We start from the raw sequence: 19,546 nt of genomic DNA, 5'->3' as shown, positions 1-19,546 counted from the left end.
AGCTGTGTCAGTAGTAATACCCTGTATTATTACCTATATAGCATCTTATTAAGGTGCTTGGCACTTCTCATTATAAGACCCTGGTTCAGTAGCTTATAGTTCTGCCAAACTTTAAATATTTAGGCTGTAATTGTCCACAACGGGTGTCTCCCTCAGGTTGATGTTTTTTTTTTAAATTTCAGCCAAAATGGTTCAGCCATTTCTGAGATGCCCAGGCAATGTGGAGGAGAAGCCTGCCTGATTCAAATTCAGAAAGGACAAGAGTCAAATGTGGGCTGGAGGGAGTAGAGGACAAGGAGAACATGTGAGGAAACAGGGCTGGAGACTGGTGAGATGTGGGGAGAGGGAAACTGGGTCTGGGTTTGGAGGGGAGAGTGGGTCAAGGAGCCTGGGAAGATGACCATGACCCTGGATGAGAAGCCCTTGGAGGGAGATTGGGACTGGATCCAGTGGGGATGGAGAACATAGGTGGGGGCATGAGGGGGTGACTGGATGCCAGAGTTGGGAAGAGAGATTGGCTGAGAAGTCAGGATTAGGGGATGGGACTTGAACTGGTTGAGCAAGAAGACTGGGGACAAGGAGTTGGGAGTTTATGTGGGGAACTGGGTATGATTGGGAGGGGGACTGGGACTGGGATTCCAGAGCTGTGAGACTAGGACCTATTGGCTAAAGGGACTGAAAAGACAAGCCTCAGGAGTGGAGACTAGGACTAGTTAGGCTAGCAGGATGGGGTGAAGAAAAGACTAGGGCAATAGATGGTAGGAGGGGATGGGCAGAAGTAGTGATGCCCAGGGGAATGAGCAGAAGAGTCTGTGCCCACCACAAAACAATCGTCTCCAGAGCCTGGAATAAAAATATCACAGCCTCTCACCATTCCTTTACTCCCAGGAAATATCAGTGAAACCCACTGCCAAAGTGTGTCTCTCATCCCCTATTAGCCCTGGTCCACTAGAGGATGACAACCTACTATGAGGGTTCTTCAGAAAGTGTCTGGCCTGATGATGCCCCTTCATATGCCACAATAAAAAACTGGGCTACTGAAGTTAAGTGAAGGAGAATCAGCTGTGAGAATGAACCAATGTCAGGACACACCAAGTGGGCCATCATATCAGAAAAAGTTGATGCAGTCCACAAGATGGTGATGGATGACAGAAGATCAACAGTCAGGCACATAGCTGAAACAGTGGGCCTCAGCATTGAGTCTGTTCACACCATCCTCAGTTAAGACTTGGGGCATAAGAAAGTGCTGTGGAAAGTTGAGTCGAGGAGTGGTGCTTCTCCAGACCAGTGCATCACCCCACAGCACTGTGACCACAGCAACCAAATGCAGCTTTCAGCTGCTTCCCCAAATTTGGCTCTCTCAAACTGCTATCTGTTCCCTAAGTTGAAGGAAACCTTTGTGGAAAGAGTTTCAATTATGATAATGAAGTGATCATAGCAGTTGAGTTTCTGGACATGCAGGACAACGACTTTTACAAGATTTTACAGCACAGCCAAGCTGCAGCTGTACTGGACCAAGTGCATTGATGTTAGGGGGGACTATATTTAAAAAATAAACAATTGAATGAAAATTATGTTTTTTTCTTTGTCAGGCTAGAACCTTTCTGAAATACAGCGATCAGTTACCTCATTAGCTTGAGTGACAGGTCGAAGCAGTAGATCTAAAGATTATAACCCTTCACATGAACTATGTTGGTACTAACATGATACTACATGATGGAAGATTTTTCAGTTTGCCTTTTTTAAACCTAGGAAGTTATGCACAAAAAAAAGCTGTTAAAAGAACATTATTGAAGTTGCAAAGTCAAACACTCCAAAGTTAGAAAATGCCAGAATTAAGGCCCGGCAACCTTAATTTAGTTCCCTTGTGCATATGCATTCTGATAGTCATTAACTACACAATCACATAATTTTTCCAGAGGGCCCCTGCCTACTTCAGTACATCGTATGGATCTGATCTGGAGACGAATCACAGTTAGGGAGCGAAGGATGCTGTTGTCTGTGTAGGATTACTGCCTCATTTGTAGCAGATGTTGGAAGGTGTGTAGTGATTGATGCAAGGGATTGCAGGAAGAACAAGGATAGTCTCATGCCCTAGAGAACTGGATTCTGCCTCTGCCACAGAATTCCTTTGTGCTTCTGGTCAAATCCCTTTAGCCCAACTTTTCACAGGTAGTCACTAATTGTGTATTCCTTGTTTTGTGAGTGTCTGACTTGAGACTTGAGGTCTGATGTGCAGAAGTGCTGATCACTCACAGTTGAAGTCATTGGGAGCTGTGCTTTGAACATATAAAGTGCAATACAATTCTAAGATCCTAGGTGTGTCAAATAAGGCACCCAAAATTCAGGGACTTTTGACCTTAATCATTCTTTGCCTGAGTACTCCATCTGTAAAATGGGGATAATGCCCTTTGTGTGACAAGGGTGTTCTGAAAATAAATCCATTAATATGTGTTAATCACTCATATATTATAGTGATGAGTGCCATATGAAAGCCCATCAGGAAATTAATAATCCTGTCTTCAGAGCAGATAGTATAGTATATAGAGAATAGGACATTGTGTCACACATCAGACATTGAGAATAAAACAAAATATTGAATAGTTATGCATTAAGTAAGCACCATCTATTCTGTGAACTGCAAAAAAAGTATTGATCACATAATTAAAGACTATCATAATGCATATACACAAGGGGTGGGGAGCAAATTAGGGTGGACAGGAAACCTTAATTCTGGAATTCCCTAACTTTTGACTGGTTGGCTTTGCAACCTTCATGATGTGTTTTAGTATATTTTTGTCTTTGTATAACATTGAAGTAAATAACATAGATGTTTATCCTTTGCTTAGTAACAATGGTAGCTCATTTGATAAGCCCTGATAAACTTGGACATGTCTTTCAGCCCTACTGGGGCAGAGTAATGTCCCAATTTTCTCATCTGTAGAATAAGGCTGGTAATGTTTGTAAAATGCTTTGGGATCCATGGATGAACTGTCTATATAAATACTGTTACCAGATAAATACTAGGTAAAAACCCATTCCAAATATATTTCAGTAGGTGCAGTCCCATAACTGTTGTAACCACCCATTGACATTGTGAAAACAGCTGCAGGACCAGTTCAACTATTGCTGGTAGCAGTTTCAAATATTAAGGCATACCACAAGAGAAGTTCTATATATAAAATACAAGGACATTGACCAGAGGATGGTTCTAGTCAAATACACACTTAAATAGGTGAGATCAGAACTGAGCTGTGAGCTATAAACAGTAAACATTTATTTACAGGAAAGCAAAAAAACAAAAAACAAAAACCATATGGTCCAACTTTGAAGCCTGAATACACCCATGGAGAATGTGCAGAATAAACTTACCTAAACACTTAAAAAGCAAACATCAGGAACTGTTATGTGCTTAAAACACCACTGAACAAGGGCACTATGAAAGTACTGGTGTGAGCAGTTACAATGATAAACGTTTCATACTTTATCATTTCCTTGTTAATGTGATTTAGAGGAAGGGGGTCATGGCCATTCTGAGACTGGACTAATGAATCCATCAGGGAAGCTGATACAAGAGAGGAATAGAAAATTGAAAGTGCAAGTCGAGCACCAGAATCAGATTTTTATGATACTCTGTTTTAATGGAGATTTATTTAGTATTGAAATAAGCCCACTGACTTTCAACTAAAGCCTAGAAGAGAATCATATATATTTTCCTAAGTCTGGAAGCAAGCTAATTTAGTGGGCATTCATACGATAAATCACAAAAGATTAAGTTGGCTTTAGTTTATAGAAAGTGTTCCTTTTCCTGGAGGCAGGGCAGATGACTTAGAATCAGTTCAAGTAAGACAGGGAATCTGCTTTTTGTGGTGATGCAATGGTAGCGATAAGTGGATAAACTTGAAGGCAATGATGATGAATCTGCCATACATGGTTTTATCACATCACTTAAATGACCAGTAGTAATTCTTTTTTGCTCTCTGTAATTTGACTACATGCAAACACAGGATTGTTAATGAAAGAGAATTAGATTTCACCTTGGAGAACTTCATCATTAAGGGAAAAACACAGTTATTTTGTAAGGATCTGTAGCGCTTGGTGCTCTACACAGGTCACAAAGGAAAACACAGTCCCAGAGTTTACAATTGACAGCCTTGCTCCAGCAAGAAATGTACGGACTCCTGTGCCTGCAATCCACTTTTTGTGAGCTGGAGTCCCACACCTGCGTGGATCAATTGCAGGATCAAGGCCAATATAGACAACTTTGAAGCCATTAAGCCTTCATCTATTTAGGTCAATTACTTTGTAGGCTCTGGGGTAATCTGTATACAAAAAAAAAAAAAAAAAAAAACTTTTTTATGCTAGTGTGTAGGAACATATCTCAACACAGGCATACACAGCCTACTCCAAACTACACACCAGTAACACCAAGTAATAATCTGAATAGAGAAACTAGTCTCCCTTATACAGTTTCTGACATTTTTCTTTTTATTGTGAACAACCCTCCTTCCAAATAGTGTATTCTACATATCTTACACACCTCATGTTTCACAAACTGTCCTAGTGATGAATTAATCTAAACAATATTACAAAAGTCAGAACCATGATCATAGACTTAAAAACAAAATACAATGATATCTATATTTGTTTAGTAATGATGTATCTTTCTATTCTGTTCCTATTTTCATATAAACAATAACTACAACTGTCAATGTTATAAATTGAATGGGGTTAGTTAAGTGGCATTCAGAAGCAAACTGCAGGCATCCGTTCTACAAGTTGGCCCAGTAAGTAAGCTTATCAGTGGTTGACCAGAAGAAGCAATCAGTTAAACAACTTCTGGAAGGCCACTAATTGTGGTCTCCTGGTTGACGAAAAACTTGTTGTGATGGTAGAGCCTGGAGGTGACAAATACTGAACTTTTGCTTTAATTTTGACTGGGTAGCCCTCTGGCAACTAGTGGCTACAAACTAAGGGATTGGTCCATGCTCTTCTTGCTTGGTAGTTAAAATTTAAGAGCCCTGAAAGGCCAGTGGATCGAGGTCTACTTTTGACGGTAATTCACTCTTACATTTTATCAGATAGTTTCCAGAACCTGAAACTTCCTTCTTTGCCAGAAATTGTTTCCTGCCAGATGGTGCAGCACACGCACCGGTTGCTGATTACACCCTCTCCTCTGCTGCATATGGGAGTTTTCCATACCCTCTGCCACGAACAAAGAATCGAGTCATCCCAGCAACCAGCCTCCCATTGCAAACGCGCCCGTTGGTTTGCAAAGGCAGCTCGGGCAGAACGCGCACGTGTTGCTCTGACTGTCCCCCCGCCCCGGGCGCCTCCGGGCCCCGCACGCTGTCACAGCTGCGATTGAGGAGGAGGAGCGCGGCCAGCCCGGCCCCGGGGAAAGCCTCCAACCCCAGGAACTGAAAACCCGAGTCACCCCTCCCCCTAGCTCGCACGTCAAACGCCGGGCGTCACAGACACATTGTAATGTATCAAAAAAGCGCGCAGCCCCCTATTCGCTGCCTCCTGCACCGGCACCAGCCCCGCCGCCCCGGCAGCCGGGAGGGGGTTCCCCGGGCTGGCTGGCTGCAGCCGAGCCCCAGCGGCAGGAGCGGCTCCTGGCGCTGCTCTGCGGTCCCGCTCCCTGGCCGGGCTGCAGCCGCCGGTGCCCGCTTGAGCTAGCGGAGCTGTCCGGCTGGGGGTAGCCGCGTAACTCCGCGCCGGGGAGGCAGCGGGCGCTGCAGCCCGACCCCCTCTGATCTCGCGCGGTGCCCAGCCCGCCGGCCGGCGTACCCTTGCCGCGGGGGGGAGCGGGGCTGCGGCGGGAGCCGGTGCGAGTCTATTAGCAGGCGCGTGGTAGTGATGGCGGCTCTCAGTGAGACTTTCCCTGTCACTGGATACTACTCCCGGCTCCTGCCCGCCGCCGCGGCAGCCCCGCTCCGAGCCCGCCCGCCCTTTGCAGCACAGCCGCCGCCGCCGGGCAGCAGGGGCCACAGGCGAGCGCGGGGGCGGCCGGAGCGGTGAGTGCCGGCGGCAGCCCGCGTGCCGCGCAGTATGGGGCTGCTGGAGCGGACGAGGAAAGAATGGTTCATTCTGGGAATAGTGCTGGTGATCGCCGTGGCTAAGCTGGAGCCTGCCATTGGGGTGAAAGGGGGTAAGTCTGGTCCCTGCCGCGCCGGCTGGTGCCGGGGGCTCGCAGAGCCCCCGAGGGAGGGGAGGGGCAGCGGACATTGAACGAGTGCTGGCGGTGCCCTACGCGGCGCTCCCAGCCGAGCCCCTCTCTCGGCTTGTTCGCTTGCAGACGAGAAAGGGGCTGAGCACGAGGGGTGGGGGCAGCGTCCCTTGCTGCGGATCACCAGTCTCAGGATGAACCAGAGCAACCCCAAGCTGGACTCTGGGGTTACTTTCAAGGCACAGCATCATGCTGCCCCAGAAACGTAGCGTTGCTCAGCCAAGCCCTGCTCTGAACGTGGCCGTTGCTTCCAGCAACTGGGTAAAATTCCCACCCCACTGGGGCGTTTGGATGCGCGCGTTATGGGCCGCGGAGTTCACGCGACTGCCCCCAACACAGGGCTCCATTGAGGCTCCAGGGCATTACACACTGACACGTTGCACTGAGACCCGGCACGACTTCCGTGTGCTCGAATTGAACGGCGGTACAGTGCTAGCTACCAGCACAACCCTGCTCCGTCGGGGAGGATGGATTTTTCTGCAGCTGTCAAACTTGAAGAGAAGTGGTTTAAAAACAAAGAGTGAAGTTTGTCAGTGTCTCATTGAAATATACACCATAAAATCCCTGATCACAAGAGAAAGGAGACACTTTAAAATTACCTAAAATGAGTCCAAAATTAAGGAACCTCTTTCCAAACGAGTGACACTAATAACTGGAGAAATAACGTTTAATCACTCTCAAGTTTTAAGCGATGGCAAATCCTATTATAAGGGATATGTTTGAATTTCCCACATTTGAGTCTTGCTAGTCCCAATTTTTTTAAAATGAGTTCAGTTTCTTCTTTATATCAGAAGCTCATCAGTAAATATTAATATATATGGATTGTACTTAAACTTCAGTCATAATTTGAAACCTTAATATAGCCTCTAAGGTGTCAATTTAAAATAAAAAGTAACTTAATGTTGTAACTTTGAAATATGTAGCATTTAGGCAATTGCATGCTATTGTTTACCTTCAGTGTGCAAACTTTAGTGCCAGGCTCAATGCTTAAACATCAAACAGGGATCATGCTCTGTCTTGTTCAAATCTCAAAATATAATAGATTTTTTAAAAAAACATTTATTTGAAAACACTGGGTTGAAATCATTTCTAATGCTCATGTTGTTTCTGTAGCACCCATGCTCTGTGAAGCAATATTCTTGTTTTTCAGTGGCAGCAGAATACTTATTCTGAGAGCTTCCCCTAAATAACTTTAAAATTTGGGTTGGTAAGAGGCCCCTGAGAGGAAGCTACTAGACTTATGGGCGCTATAGCACCCAGCCCTATAATTATACCTGCTATACTTTTAGAGTCTTGCTACATTTACTTTTTAATCAAAATTATACATGTCTAGAATAACCCAGGTAGAATCCCTTGCTGGGTCAGACATTCCCCTTCTCATCTTCCATTTACACTGTACAAAAATTAATAAGGAGTGTCTATATTTGTAAGATGTTTTAGTATCTTTGCCTTGACTGATAATGGTGTAAATGGGATTAAAACTTATTTTGAATATTTTGACTTGGGGAAAATAACTTCCATTAAGAACTGGCTAAGAAGTAGATAAAATAACTGGAGTTTAATATTTGATATCTTCCATCTCTACCCCACTTGAGAGGGATGCTGAATGACAACGTGAAATTGAGTCAAAAGTAATTTTAGGTACTTCATCTGTCCCAGACTCCTCCTGTTTATGGTTTTACTATAATATCTTCCTATTTGTAAATAATCCTTGTCTGTCCCCCTGTTGTCTCCACATGAACAACAGGGAAAACTAGTGATTCTATAAGGGTAACAATGAAGCTGCCTGTACACCAGTGCAATCAAATGCCTGAAGTAAACTGGGGGGGGAAATCTTCTTGTTAAAGAAATCTTATGCATTACTTGTAACAATAACAAGTAAACAGCATTCTGTGTGATTTTTTTTTTTTAGTTGATGACATCTCTTTAATTATAGTAGGTGTTTGATAGCACCTACTGATAATTGGTTTTCATTAGAACTCCCAGCTCCAAATACTCAGAACATTTACTTTTTGAGACGATTTTCTGTAAGTTTGGTTTCTGCTTGTGTAGAAAGTATTAGCAAAATTTCTTCAGGCATTCTTACGTTATGGGAGGAAAAAACACTTTGTCCATGATATTAAAAATAAATACATTCTAACCCTTTAACCTTTGTTTTAATTTTTAACAGAGCTGAATTTTGAAGGATGAAAGTTCTCACTGAGGACCTAGTGCTATTGTTTGGCTTCAAGAGAAAAAATAAAGTTATAAATAAAGTGATTTAAAAATCCTTTGAGTATTTTCTGGGGTAACTAAGGCCCCAGTCAGGCATGGAGCACAGTATGGTAAAACTCTTGCACTTGCATAAGCCCCATTGAAGTCAATACTCTGTAAAGGTGAATGAGGCCACCCACAGGACCTGCTTTAAGGAGAGCCTAGTGGTGAGATAACTACTTTGTGACATCATTGGATTTGTCCCTGATTGACTGGACCATCAGGTTCATGACTAGTCATGTCAGTTGCTGTTCCTGGGACAACTTGAATAAAAGACATGAAAATAGCTATTGAAACATACTGAAAAAATCCTTAAACCTCCTCCACTTCACTTAAATTACCCTACTTCCACATCTGTTTTAAGATCAGAGAAAACAGAGTTCTCAAACTTGGGGTTATTACATTGTCAGCCCCCGTCCCAAACCACGCTTCACCTCCAGCATTTATAATAGTGTTAAATATTAAAGTGTTTTTAATTCAGAAGGAAGGGGGGGGGTCACACTCAGAGGCTTGCTGTGTGAAAGGGGTCACCAATACAAAAGTTTGAGAACCACAGGGAGAGAAACAGGAGAAAAATGCAGGTATGGTGGTAAAATGTGTGGAGTTTGTGACACTCTGGCTGACAAAACCATAGTACAACTTATAAGGCTGTGTCCAAGGTTTTTTTTTGGCAGAGTGCGCATGGCTGTGGAACAGTGTTCTGTTCGCAACTAGGTGAGCTCTATTCTTACCATCTTCGGGGCATGATGCAAAAACCATCTTTTTGTCTGTTTTACTGGCACATGAGTGGGCTCATTTGATTCCACTTTGAGTATGTTCCTTCTGATAAGAAGAGATAAGGGGGAGTTATGCTTCCATTTGATGTTCCATGAACTAGACAAGTATTTGAGTGTGCCAAGTCTAAAGTAACATGAGCTAATTCACATAGTAACATTCAGGTTTCCCAGTTCAAAACCAGGCAAAATAAAAGTTGGATTCCAACAACATCAATATCATAGCCATGTTGCACCTACATAGCATTTTTCTATTTCTTTGTTTCTAGTTACATGCTTAATTTACTATTGCCATAAATTATACAAAAAGCACAACACAGCCAAGTTATCGTTGCAGCTGAAACTTTAATGTTTGCATTTCCTGACTTTTTAAAAAAGTTGTGTATAGTGTAACGTTTTTTGTATTTAATACACACACACACAGTTTTTGTATCTCATGGAGTTAGGCCTATCTAAATGCAGGATTTCTCTGTAAATAGCTTGTCTCCAGCGATGCAGAAGTTGGGTGGATTCAGTGTAGAATCAAGCTCTGTATGAACTTTGAGAGCATTGACTTGTATAGAGGATTCAGTTTCTCCGTGACTATCAATAATGTATCTTTCATACACAAGAGGAGACAGTATCTCCTCTTTTGGAGTAGAGTAAAGGCCTGCCTGCTTGCTACTGCAATTATAGTCATGTCAGATTAGTACTACTAAAAGTATGAAATAAAAAGGAAAGATAATTTTAAAATAAGATCCACTAGCTGAGTTTAGATATTAGCTTGATCAGAACTCCATTACTAATGTTTAAAAATGGAGGCTGGGTTTTGTTTTCAGCATTTCCACATGAGGCATGGTTCCTGCCCCAAAAGGATATTTGTCATTTTTATAAGAGTGCAAAATGTTAATTCCTTTGAAAAAGTGTACAAACATAGGCCTTTGATTCAGTGGGGCTCCTTGGAGGTGCAGGGGTCTGCCTATGCAGATCTAACTGCCAGATTGGGACCTTAGTGTGTTTAGAAATCATGTACAGCTTGAGTGGGCCATTACGAAGCAAGTCTGTGTTGAGGATTATGTGGAACTACACTGCCCCAGGGAGCCCTTTGGGGGTGCAGCTTGCTTTCCACTTTGCACTCAGCCAGGGCCACTGGCTGGTACATGTTGCAATTCTGACTGGCCCATATGTGTGCAGCCCAAAGGTGGGAGAAGGCTCCTTATTTGCCACTCACCACTTAATAGTTCCGCATTAAGGCAAGGTAGAATCTGCCGCATGGTAACCAACAGGTATTGGTTACAAAGGCATACTCTTCATTGCATCATGCCTAGTTGCTATCTCTCTTCGTTAATTAGTCTTGTTTGTTTTTGTTTTAAAATAAGAATGACATTCACTTAAATAGCAAAACGTAGTCTTTTAAAACAGACTTTAAAGTTAATGATCAAAAGTGCTGCAAATATTTCTCTACATTCTGAAATATTTAATTACTTTGGTGTATTATAACTTTTTATAGTGTTATTTCCTTAAGTAGTTCACTTTGTTTTTGTGTTTGTTTTTTTAGGACCACTGAAGCCAGAAATTACCATAACATACATTGCTGTTTCAGCTATATTCTTTAACAGTGGACTCTCATTAAAAACTGAGGTACTGTAAATAAGTTCTCTTTGGTTCTTTCTCATTTTATTTTAAAAGTTTGGGCTGATCTTCAACAGCCTGATTGTAATTAGGCACATCAAATTACTCACCCTTTTTTGTTGGTAGATGACTAATGGAACCATGTGAAAGTGACGTGTGTATATAACTAGATTGTGCGTTTTAAAGCACAAGAAGGGGAGAGGAGCAGGACATACTGAGTGAAATTCACTCACCTGTGGATGATCTGCACAAGACACTTTATTGCTGCAGAAATGGCACAGTAGATCTCTAGTGAGATTGAGAGAGTGTAAATGGAGCCTCCATGCCTGTATGAACTACACAGCGGGCTTAGCATCATCCCCAAATGTGGCTGACTGAGCAAGTAGCTACAGGATCCATGCTTATGATGATCCAGTGGCTTCAAACTGCTGCAGAGGTGGACGCCCAAGGGGTAGCAGCTGCTACAGCAGTTTATTGCCTGGAAGAGTTTCTCTACAGCTCCATGGCCTGCCTATGGCTTGGAAACAGTTTCCTAGAAGATTCTCTTATATTCAGTTGTGCTTGGTGGAATGCTGAACTTCAAAGGCATATTGCTGCATTTGTGGTTTGACTCTGCTGCCACACTCAGCAGTGCTTCAGGTGCCTGAGCCTGTTTCAATTCTTATTTCCATTTTATTTAATAAATAAATAAATAATTGGTGGGTGGGGAGAGTCTCCTGTAGCTTAAGGAAAAGAAATGTTGCCTAGTTGCCTGCAAAACTTGGATGACTGGGTGGAGGGATGCAGCAATTTTCTGTCAAATTTGTCTGCCAGCGCATCTCAGGTAGCCTTATTTAAAAGAGAACCATTGCATTTCTCTGCCAGTCCAGCCTCTCTGTTCCTTTTCACTTTGTTGACTGATTTGATCTGTTACTTAAGAGGATAACTTAAATAGCTCCTAATACACCTGCGTAAGTAAGTACTTTAGCTAGCTGCAAAGCAATGATTAAATCAATAATTTGGTTAATACTTTGCACCAGAATTTGACAAATCCACCTTTGTTAAGTGGGACGTTTCTCTTGGCTGTTGAGCCAAACTATATTATTGAATTCTGCAGAATTTCAGCTTTCATTTTTGCTTATGGTTGTGAAGATAACCCTCCAAATGGGAGCCAAATGGGAGCCAAGTCTGAATTAATGCCATCCTGAGTCTATAGTCAGATTGCTCCAGTTATGGCAGCAGTTTTGCCCAGTTATGGCAGCAGTGAAGTTAATAACTCTGGTTGGCTTAATTGCTGCTATTTCAGAGGCCTGTGGTTATCAGTGAAACTGTCAAGAATCATGTCAGTTTCATCCTTCCACATGGAAAACCAATTAATACTAACAGAAGCTAGCATTGGAATTATTCATGGGGAAGAGGACCCAAAAACTGTGGCTGGGAAGTGGTAGTGTAGTCGAGTTCTCTTCTCTCAGCAGGCAGGAATTCCTGGAGTTCAGGGAAGAAATGGAAAGGTCCTTTTTCCTTTCAGTAATTTCAAGTCTTGATGCTTCAAATTAATAAAACAGCTGCTAACTAGAAGCTGATAAGAGAGATGGACCCCCACACCTTTTCCAGGGACAGTACTATGGTAGGCATGCCAGCAAGTGAGGGTGGCAGAAGGGCTTGGCTTCTGTATCTGGCTGGTAAGGCTGGTAAGGCTTCTGTATCTGGCTGTATCCGCCCTCCCATCATTTTTTGTATCTACCTTTGTCTAGTAGGTTTAGTGCTTGGCAAGTTAAGTGCCTAATAAAATTTTCAAGCCCAGCTTTGGACTTGCATGGTATCTTTCCATCCAAGGACCTCAAAGCAATTTATAAACATGAATAAGGGCATGTGTACACTATAAAATTATGTTGACCTAAATTATGATGGCATACAGCTGCCACAGTAATTAAATCGCTTTTGCAAGTCCGCACTACACTCCTTGTGTCGGCAGTGAGCGTCCTCACCGGGAGCGCTTGTACCGATTGTATTGTCAGTGTGGAGCATTGTGGGACAGCTTCTGAAAGCTAGTGACAGGTGATGTAAACAATGCAGTGTCTACACTGACACTATGTCGACCTAACTACATCAACCTTAACTTGATGCCACTCGTGGGGGTGGTGTTATTAAGCTGGCATAGCGGGGCAGTTATGTTAGCGGGAGCGAAATTTTAGTGTAGACACTTACTTAGGTCTTAGTCAATTAGGTCAATGCAAGGCAATTTACATCAGCCTATATTCCCATATTTTTATATTACAGTATTTTGAGTTGCAGTGCAAGTTATTTTCTTTTCTTGACTATGTGCGTGTGTGTATGTGTATTGGGATCATTTTGTTTTTACATTTGTTAATTTTAATGGAGCAAGCATTCAGTATATTCTGCAAAATCATAAGAAACTATATAAATTTTATGTCTGCATAGACAAAACATTCACACTTCCAGATTTTTATTTTAATTTAAAAACTACAATATGCTGGGTGTTTTTAAAGATTATCCTTCATGGTTCAGTGGCATCAGGAAAACAGAGCTCATGCTCAACAATGCTATTGTAGATGTGGATTCGGAAGTTCTTTACAAAGTAGTGGGCAGCTTACTGGTATAGCTCTGTTTATGCACATACAAAAAGCATCTTGGTTGTATTTTCAGAAACATGAATTACCATAAACAGAGAGAATTTTATATTTGTAGTCATAACTCTGGAGTCATGATACATGAGCAGAATATTTGCCCATACGTCACCATCACGCCCATTCAACTTTCAGTTTATTGGCTGGTTTGATCTTTGAAAGAGCTCTATTAGCTAAGTCCCCATAGATCTAGAACTTGAAATCATATTCCTGAATATCTGTTAAGCGGTTACAGTTGTACAGTGGGGAATCTGACGAATCATTGAAAAAGGTTTTACTGTGTGTATGTACTGATACACAAAAGGCCATATTGTGCTCATTGGCCTGATTAGAGGGAGGAGTGGAACTGCGCTGCCCTGTGAGAGCTTGGGAGGCACAGAAATGCCTTGAATGTCCTGATATGTTGGGGAGATGGTGTAGTCTTCTCTGTTGGCTTGTGCAGGGAGGGGCGGGGTTATGGTTTGACAGCTTCCCCGGCCCCATTTGAGGTGTCCTGAGAGAGCTCTGCATTTTCACAAGTGCACAGACTGAAATTCTGACAGGCCTTTTTGTGAGATGCGCAACAGAGTGAAGGCTCCTTATTCACTCCTTTCCTTTGCATCCATGATAGGGACTGTGACAATATGATCCAAAATGTATCCTTTGTAAGGGTCTCCTCTTAAAGATGACCAGCAAAGACACTGAAAACGCCAATAATTTGGGGAATATATTCCTTGTAATGCAAATCTCTTCCCCCACCCCCATCTTTTCAGGTCTGCAAAGACCTATCCCATTAGTGTAGCACTGCTGCATGCACTTCTACAGCAGTGCTGCACCTACCCTAGATACTCACTGGAGACCACAGCCAACCTATTGATAAGTTTTTGTTTTCTTTATTTTTAATATTGCATAGTTTTCATTAAACCTATCTTATGTTCCTTATAGGGCATTTCCCACAAGGTGATACACTAGAAAAGAAAACTATTGAAAACTGTAGAATACTAAAATCCAGCAAATCGGTGGCAATTTCACACTCACCCAGACTGATTATGGGGTGAGTGTGACATTGCCACCCATACGCTATCCTAGGGATCTTGGACTGGCCTAGCGGATGATCTGTCGTGGGTCTTTTTGGACCTGGCAAGAAATGAGATGGAATGTACAAATGTGCCAGATAATTCTCTTCTTCTAATTATTTGGGGTTTTAGCATGTGTAATAGTTTTTTTTTTTTTTTTTAACTTTTAAAATAGCTATACTTTAATTGCCTCCTGTATTCTTTCATCACATCTGGTGTTTTAAAAAAAATTCTTTCCTTTGCTGGTGGGAAACCCTCTATTCATCTTTGTTCTCCTTGTTGAAGAAAAGATGACGTAGTACTGCGATGAGACCATTTGTAGTGCAGTAGTTGATATGCAATGCTGGTTAAAAAGATGCTATTCTAATGCTGATTCACAGATTGTACTGCATTGAGATCAGTCTCACATGGATAAAGAGGATCTCTTTCTCTCATAGGTTGCCATTAGTCTTATTGAAGATTTTCCGTTTTAAAAAAATATCTTCACTTCTTAAAGGTCTTCTATATTTAAACAAAAAATTAATATATTGTTTCTTTTGTAATAATATCGTGTCAGTGTATATTATAAATCCCAGTTTTCAGGGCTATGTGACTTCCTGAGAACACCTTGCAAATAGAATAAAGGAGAAGATTTTTAGATCAAATGCGTTGTTTTTTTGTTTTTTTTTAAGTCAAGTTTGAGGGAAACACGTTTTGGTTTGTTAAGAGAAGGCAAAAATGCCTGACAAGGAACCAATGCTGAATCACTTATATTTCCAAAACTTTTATTTTCTTCAGTGGTGGATTGGGTGGATAATGATGCAATATTTGACCTTAGTGTGGGTCTTAAAGCTTGCTTGTTTGTTTTTTTTTATTTATAAATTGCCTCTTTTCTTAAAGTTGGCTAAATTTTAAAATTAAAAACTTCAATAGGCACTTACTCTTTAAACTGTTCGGAAAAGAGTCAGCTGCCAGCTGACACAAATTTACATTTTAAAAAGTGACTACTGTGTATGTGCAATGAACTAGACTTTCTGCATTTTTAAAAATATATCTGATATATCTAACTTAATTAAAGATAGCTGAAGAAACCTAACAAATTAGCTTTCTCATAAGAGTTACATTAGACATCAGTTAAGTAAAGTGACTGGAAAGGACTCCAATGTTTTTCTGCAGGAGACCGCTAAATAGGTTAGGTTGATCCATTTCCATTCAGATTTATTACATTCAGAAAGAGTTGATCTGACAATAAGACTTTTTCTTTTGTTTGAAAGGAAATGTATATACAAAAACTACTTAGAGAATTGTTGTACAATGCGAAGAGACACATGGTTAAGAGGGAAATATGTAATAATCTTTAATCACCCTTGAAGTGCTTTGAGGTCCTCTGATGAAAGGTGCTGTGTAACAACAAAGTCTTATTTATTTTTCCTGTATCCAGCTGAATTTTGCTCCTCATTTCTCTGAATTTTCTTGCTTTTGTTAGTTTGTCATAGCCTCAGCGTTTCTTCCAAACCTTAATATAATTTGGTATGAATTTGCTCTCTGATTCTGGTGTATAATGTCAGTTTTTAAGCATTTCTGGGATGCTGAACAAATAAAAACTGACACTGAATTAATTTGCTATGTGAGTTTTAACTTTTCACTAGAGAAAGCATACCTGTGATTCTTTCTACAGTGTAAGGTTCTTTTCTGTTGGCATGCAAGAGACTTACAGTCTTGTTGATGCTATAGACTAGAGAAACTTTTAAAACTGTCTCCGTATTGATTACATTAGTTCATCTCCCTTGTGGTATCAACAGTGGGAGCCTTAGGGTATGTCTACACTACGAAATTAGTTCGAATTTATAGAAGCCGGTTTTATTGAAATCGGTTGTATACAGCCGATTGTGTGTGTCCACACAATACAATGCTCTAGGTGCTCTAGTCGGCGGACCGCGTCCACAGTACGAGGCTAGTGTCGACTTCCGGAGCATTGCACTATGGGTAGCTATCCCAGAGCTATCCCACAGTTCCCGCAGTCTCTGCCGCCCTTGGAATTCTGGGTTGAGATCCCAATGCCCGGATGATGCAAAACAGTGTCGCGGGCGGTTCTGGGTACGTGTCGTCAGGCCCCTCCCTCCCCCGTCACAGCAACGGCAGACAATAGATTCGCGCCTTTTTACCTGGGTTACCTGGGTTACCTGTGCAGACAACATGGAGCCCGCTCAGCACAGCTGAGCTCACCGTCACCATATGTCCTCTGGGTGCCGGCAGACGTGGGACTGCATTGCTACACAGCAGCAGCTGCTAACTGCCTTTTGGCGGTAGACGGTGTAGCATGAGTGATAGCCGTGGGGCTGGCAGCCGTAGGGCTGCATTGCACCAGCCCCTTGCAGGCAATGGTATATTATGACTGGTACCCATCGTCGTCGTACTGGTATGGCTGTCAATCATGGCCACCTGGGCAGACATGCTACTGTTTCGATGATGACGGTTACCAGTCATAATATACTATTTTCTGCCAATTGCCCAATATTGTCCGCTAAGCACCCAGAAGAGGCCGAGGGCGATGCTGGGTGCTGGCGGACGTGGGGCTGGCAGACGTGGGGCTGCATTGCTACACAGCAGCAGCCCCTTGCCTTTTGGCAGATGATGGTATTTTATGATTGGTATCCGTCATCATCGTACTGGAGAGGCTATCACTCATGCTGCACCGTCGGCTGCCACCTTAAGATGTAAAAAATAGATTTGTTCTGTGTTCATTTGCTTCCCCTTCCTCCGTGAAATCAATGGCCTGCTAAGCCCAGGGTTTCCAGTTTAATCTTTGGGGGGACCATTCTGTGTGACAGTTGTTTGTGTTTCTCCCTGTTCCTGTACCTGTACGCCATGTCGTCACTCGGCCCTCCCTCCCTCCCTCTCCTGGTCCATCAGATACTACTTTCGCGCCTTTTTTCTGACCAGGCGCCATAGCTAGCACTGGGATCATGGAGCCCGCTCAGATCACCGCGGCAATTATGAGCACTATGAACACCACGCGCATTGTCCTGGAGTATATGCAGAGCCAGAACATGCCAAGGCGAAACCCGGACCAGGCGAGGAGGCGATTGCAGCACGGCGACGAGAGTGATGAGGAAATTGACATGGCCATAGACCTCTCACAAGGCACAGGCCCCAGCAATGTGGAAATCATGGTGTCACTGGGGCAGGTTGATACCGTGGAACGCCGATTCTGGGCCCGGGAAACAAGCACAGACTGGTGGGACCGCATCGTGCTGCAGGTCTGGGACGATTCCCAGTGGCTGCGAAACTTTCGCATGCGTAAGGGCACTTTCATGGAACTTTGTGACTTGCTTTCCCCTGCCCTGAAACGCCAGGATACCAAGATGAGAGCAGCCCTCACAGTTGAGAAGCGCGTGGCGATAGCCCTGTGGAAGCTTGCAACGCCAGACAGCTACCGGTCAGTCGGGAATCAATTTGGAGTGGGCAAATCTACGGTGGGGGCTGCTGTGATCCAATTTGCCAGGGCAATGAAAGACCTGGTGATAGCAAGGGTAGTGACTCTGGGCAACGTGCAGTCAATAGTGGATGGTTTTGCTGAAATGGGATTCCCAAACTGTGGCGGGGCCATAGACGGAACCCATATCCCTATCTTGTCACCGGAGCACCAAGCCACCGACTACGTAAACCGCAAGGGGTACTTTTCAATGGTGCTGCAAGCCCTGGTGGATCACAAGGGACGTTTCACCAACATCAACGTGGGATGGCCGGGAAAGGTACATGATGCTCGCGTCTTCAGGAACTCTGCTCTGTTTCGAAAGCTGGAGGAAGGGACTTTCTTCCCGGACCAGAAAGTGACCATTGGGGATGTTGAAATGCCTATCGTGATCCTTGGGGACCCAGCCTACCCCTTAATGCCATGGCTCATGAAGCCGTACACAGGCAGCCTGGACAGGAGTCAGGACCTGTTCAACTACAGGCTGAGCAAGTGCCGAATGGTGGTGGAATGTGCATTTGGACGTTTAAAAGCGCGCTGGCGCAGCTTACTGACTCGCTCAGACCTCAGCGAAAAGAATATCCCCATTGTTATTGCTGCTTGCTGTGCGCTCCACAATATCTGTGAGAGTAAGGGGGAGACCTTTATGGCGGGGTGGGAGGTTGAGGCAACTCGCCTGGCCGCTGATTACGCGCAGCCAGACACCAGGGCGGTTAGAGGAGCACAGCAGGGCGCAGTGCGCATCAGAGAAGCTTTGAAAACGAGTTTTGTGACTGGCCAGGCTACTGTGTGAAACTTCTGTTTGTTTCTCCTTGATGAACCCTCCAACCCCCCCCCCCCGACCCGGTTCACTCTACTTCCCTGTAAACCAACCACCCCACCCCACCCTCCCCTCCCCTCCCGCTTGCAGAGGCAATAAAGTCATTGTTTTTTCACATTCATGCATTCTTTATTAGTTCCTTACAGAGGTAGGGGGATAATTGCCAAGGTAGCTGGGATGGGTGGGGGAGGAGGGATGGAAAAGGACACACTGCATTTTAAAACTTTAACTCTTATTGAAGCCCAGCCTTCTGATGCTTGGGCGATCATCTGGGGTGGAGTGACTGGGTGGCCGGAGGCCCCCCCACCGTGTTCTTGGGCTTCTGGGTGAGGAAGCTATGGAACTTGGGGAGGAGGGCTGTTGGTTACACAGGGGCTGTAGCGGCGGTCTCTGCTCCTGCTGCCTTTCCTGCAGCTCAACCATACGCTCGAGCATATCACTTTGATGCTCCAGCAGACGGAGCATTGCCTCTTGCCGTCTGTCTGCAAGCTGACGCCACCTATCATCTTCAGCCCGCCACCTCTCCTCTCGTTCATGTTGGGCTTTTCTCATCTCCGACATTGACTGCCTCCACACATTCTGCTGTGCTCTATCAGCCTGGGCGGACATCTGCAGCTCCGTGAACATCTCGTCCCTCGTCTTACGTTTTCTCTTTCTAATGTTCACGAGCCTCTGCGAAGGAGAAACATTTGCAGCTGGTGGAGGAGAAGGGAGAGGTGGT

At 43.6% G+C, this 19,546-nt stretch overlaps 1 protein-coding gene across 3 annotated transcripts in view; it reads left to right on the top strand.

The window, feature by feature from the left end:
- Positions 1–5,493: 5,493 nt before the first annotated feature.
- SLC10A7 (solute carrier family 10 member 7) overlaps positions 5,494–19,546 on the top strand; it is a 214,067-nt gene continuing 200,014 nt past the window's right edge. Inside the window, exons 1-2 of one of the 3 annotated variants that reach the window (XM_034771236.1) lie at positions 5,494–6,154; positions 10,796–10,878. In XM_034771236.1, the coding sequence (XP_034627127.1) occupies positions 6,055–6,154; positions 10,796–10,878 (183 nt within the window). In that variant the 5' untranslated portion in view covers positions 5,494–6,054. The remainder of the gene's footprint in view (positions 6,155–10,795; positions 10,879–19,546) is intronic. The other 2 variants (XM_034771235.1, XM_034771234.1) reach the window with 2 other exon arrangements.

The sequence above is a fragment of the Trachemys scripta genome, chromosome 5 (assembly GCF_013100865.1).
Source record: "Trachemys scripta elegans isolate TJP31775 chromosome 5, CAS_Tse_1.0, whole genome shotgun sequence".
Classification (NCBI taxonomy): Eukaryota; Metazoa; Chordata; order Testudines; family Emydidae; genus Trachemys; species Trachemys scripta.
The sequence above is the reverse complement of the archived record's forward strand: the minus strand, read 5'-3'. Positions and strand labels throughout refer to the sequence as shown.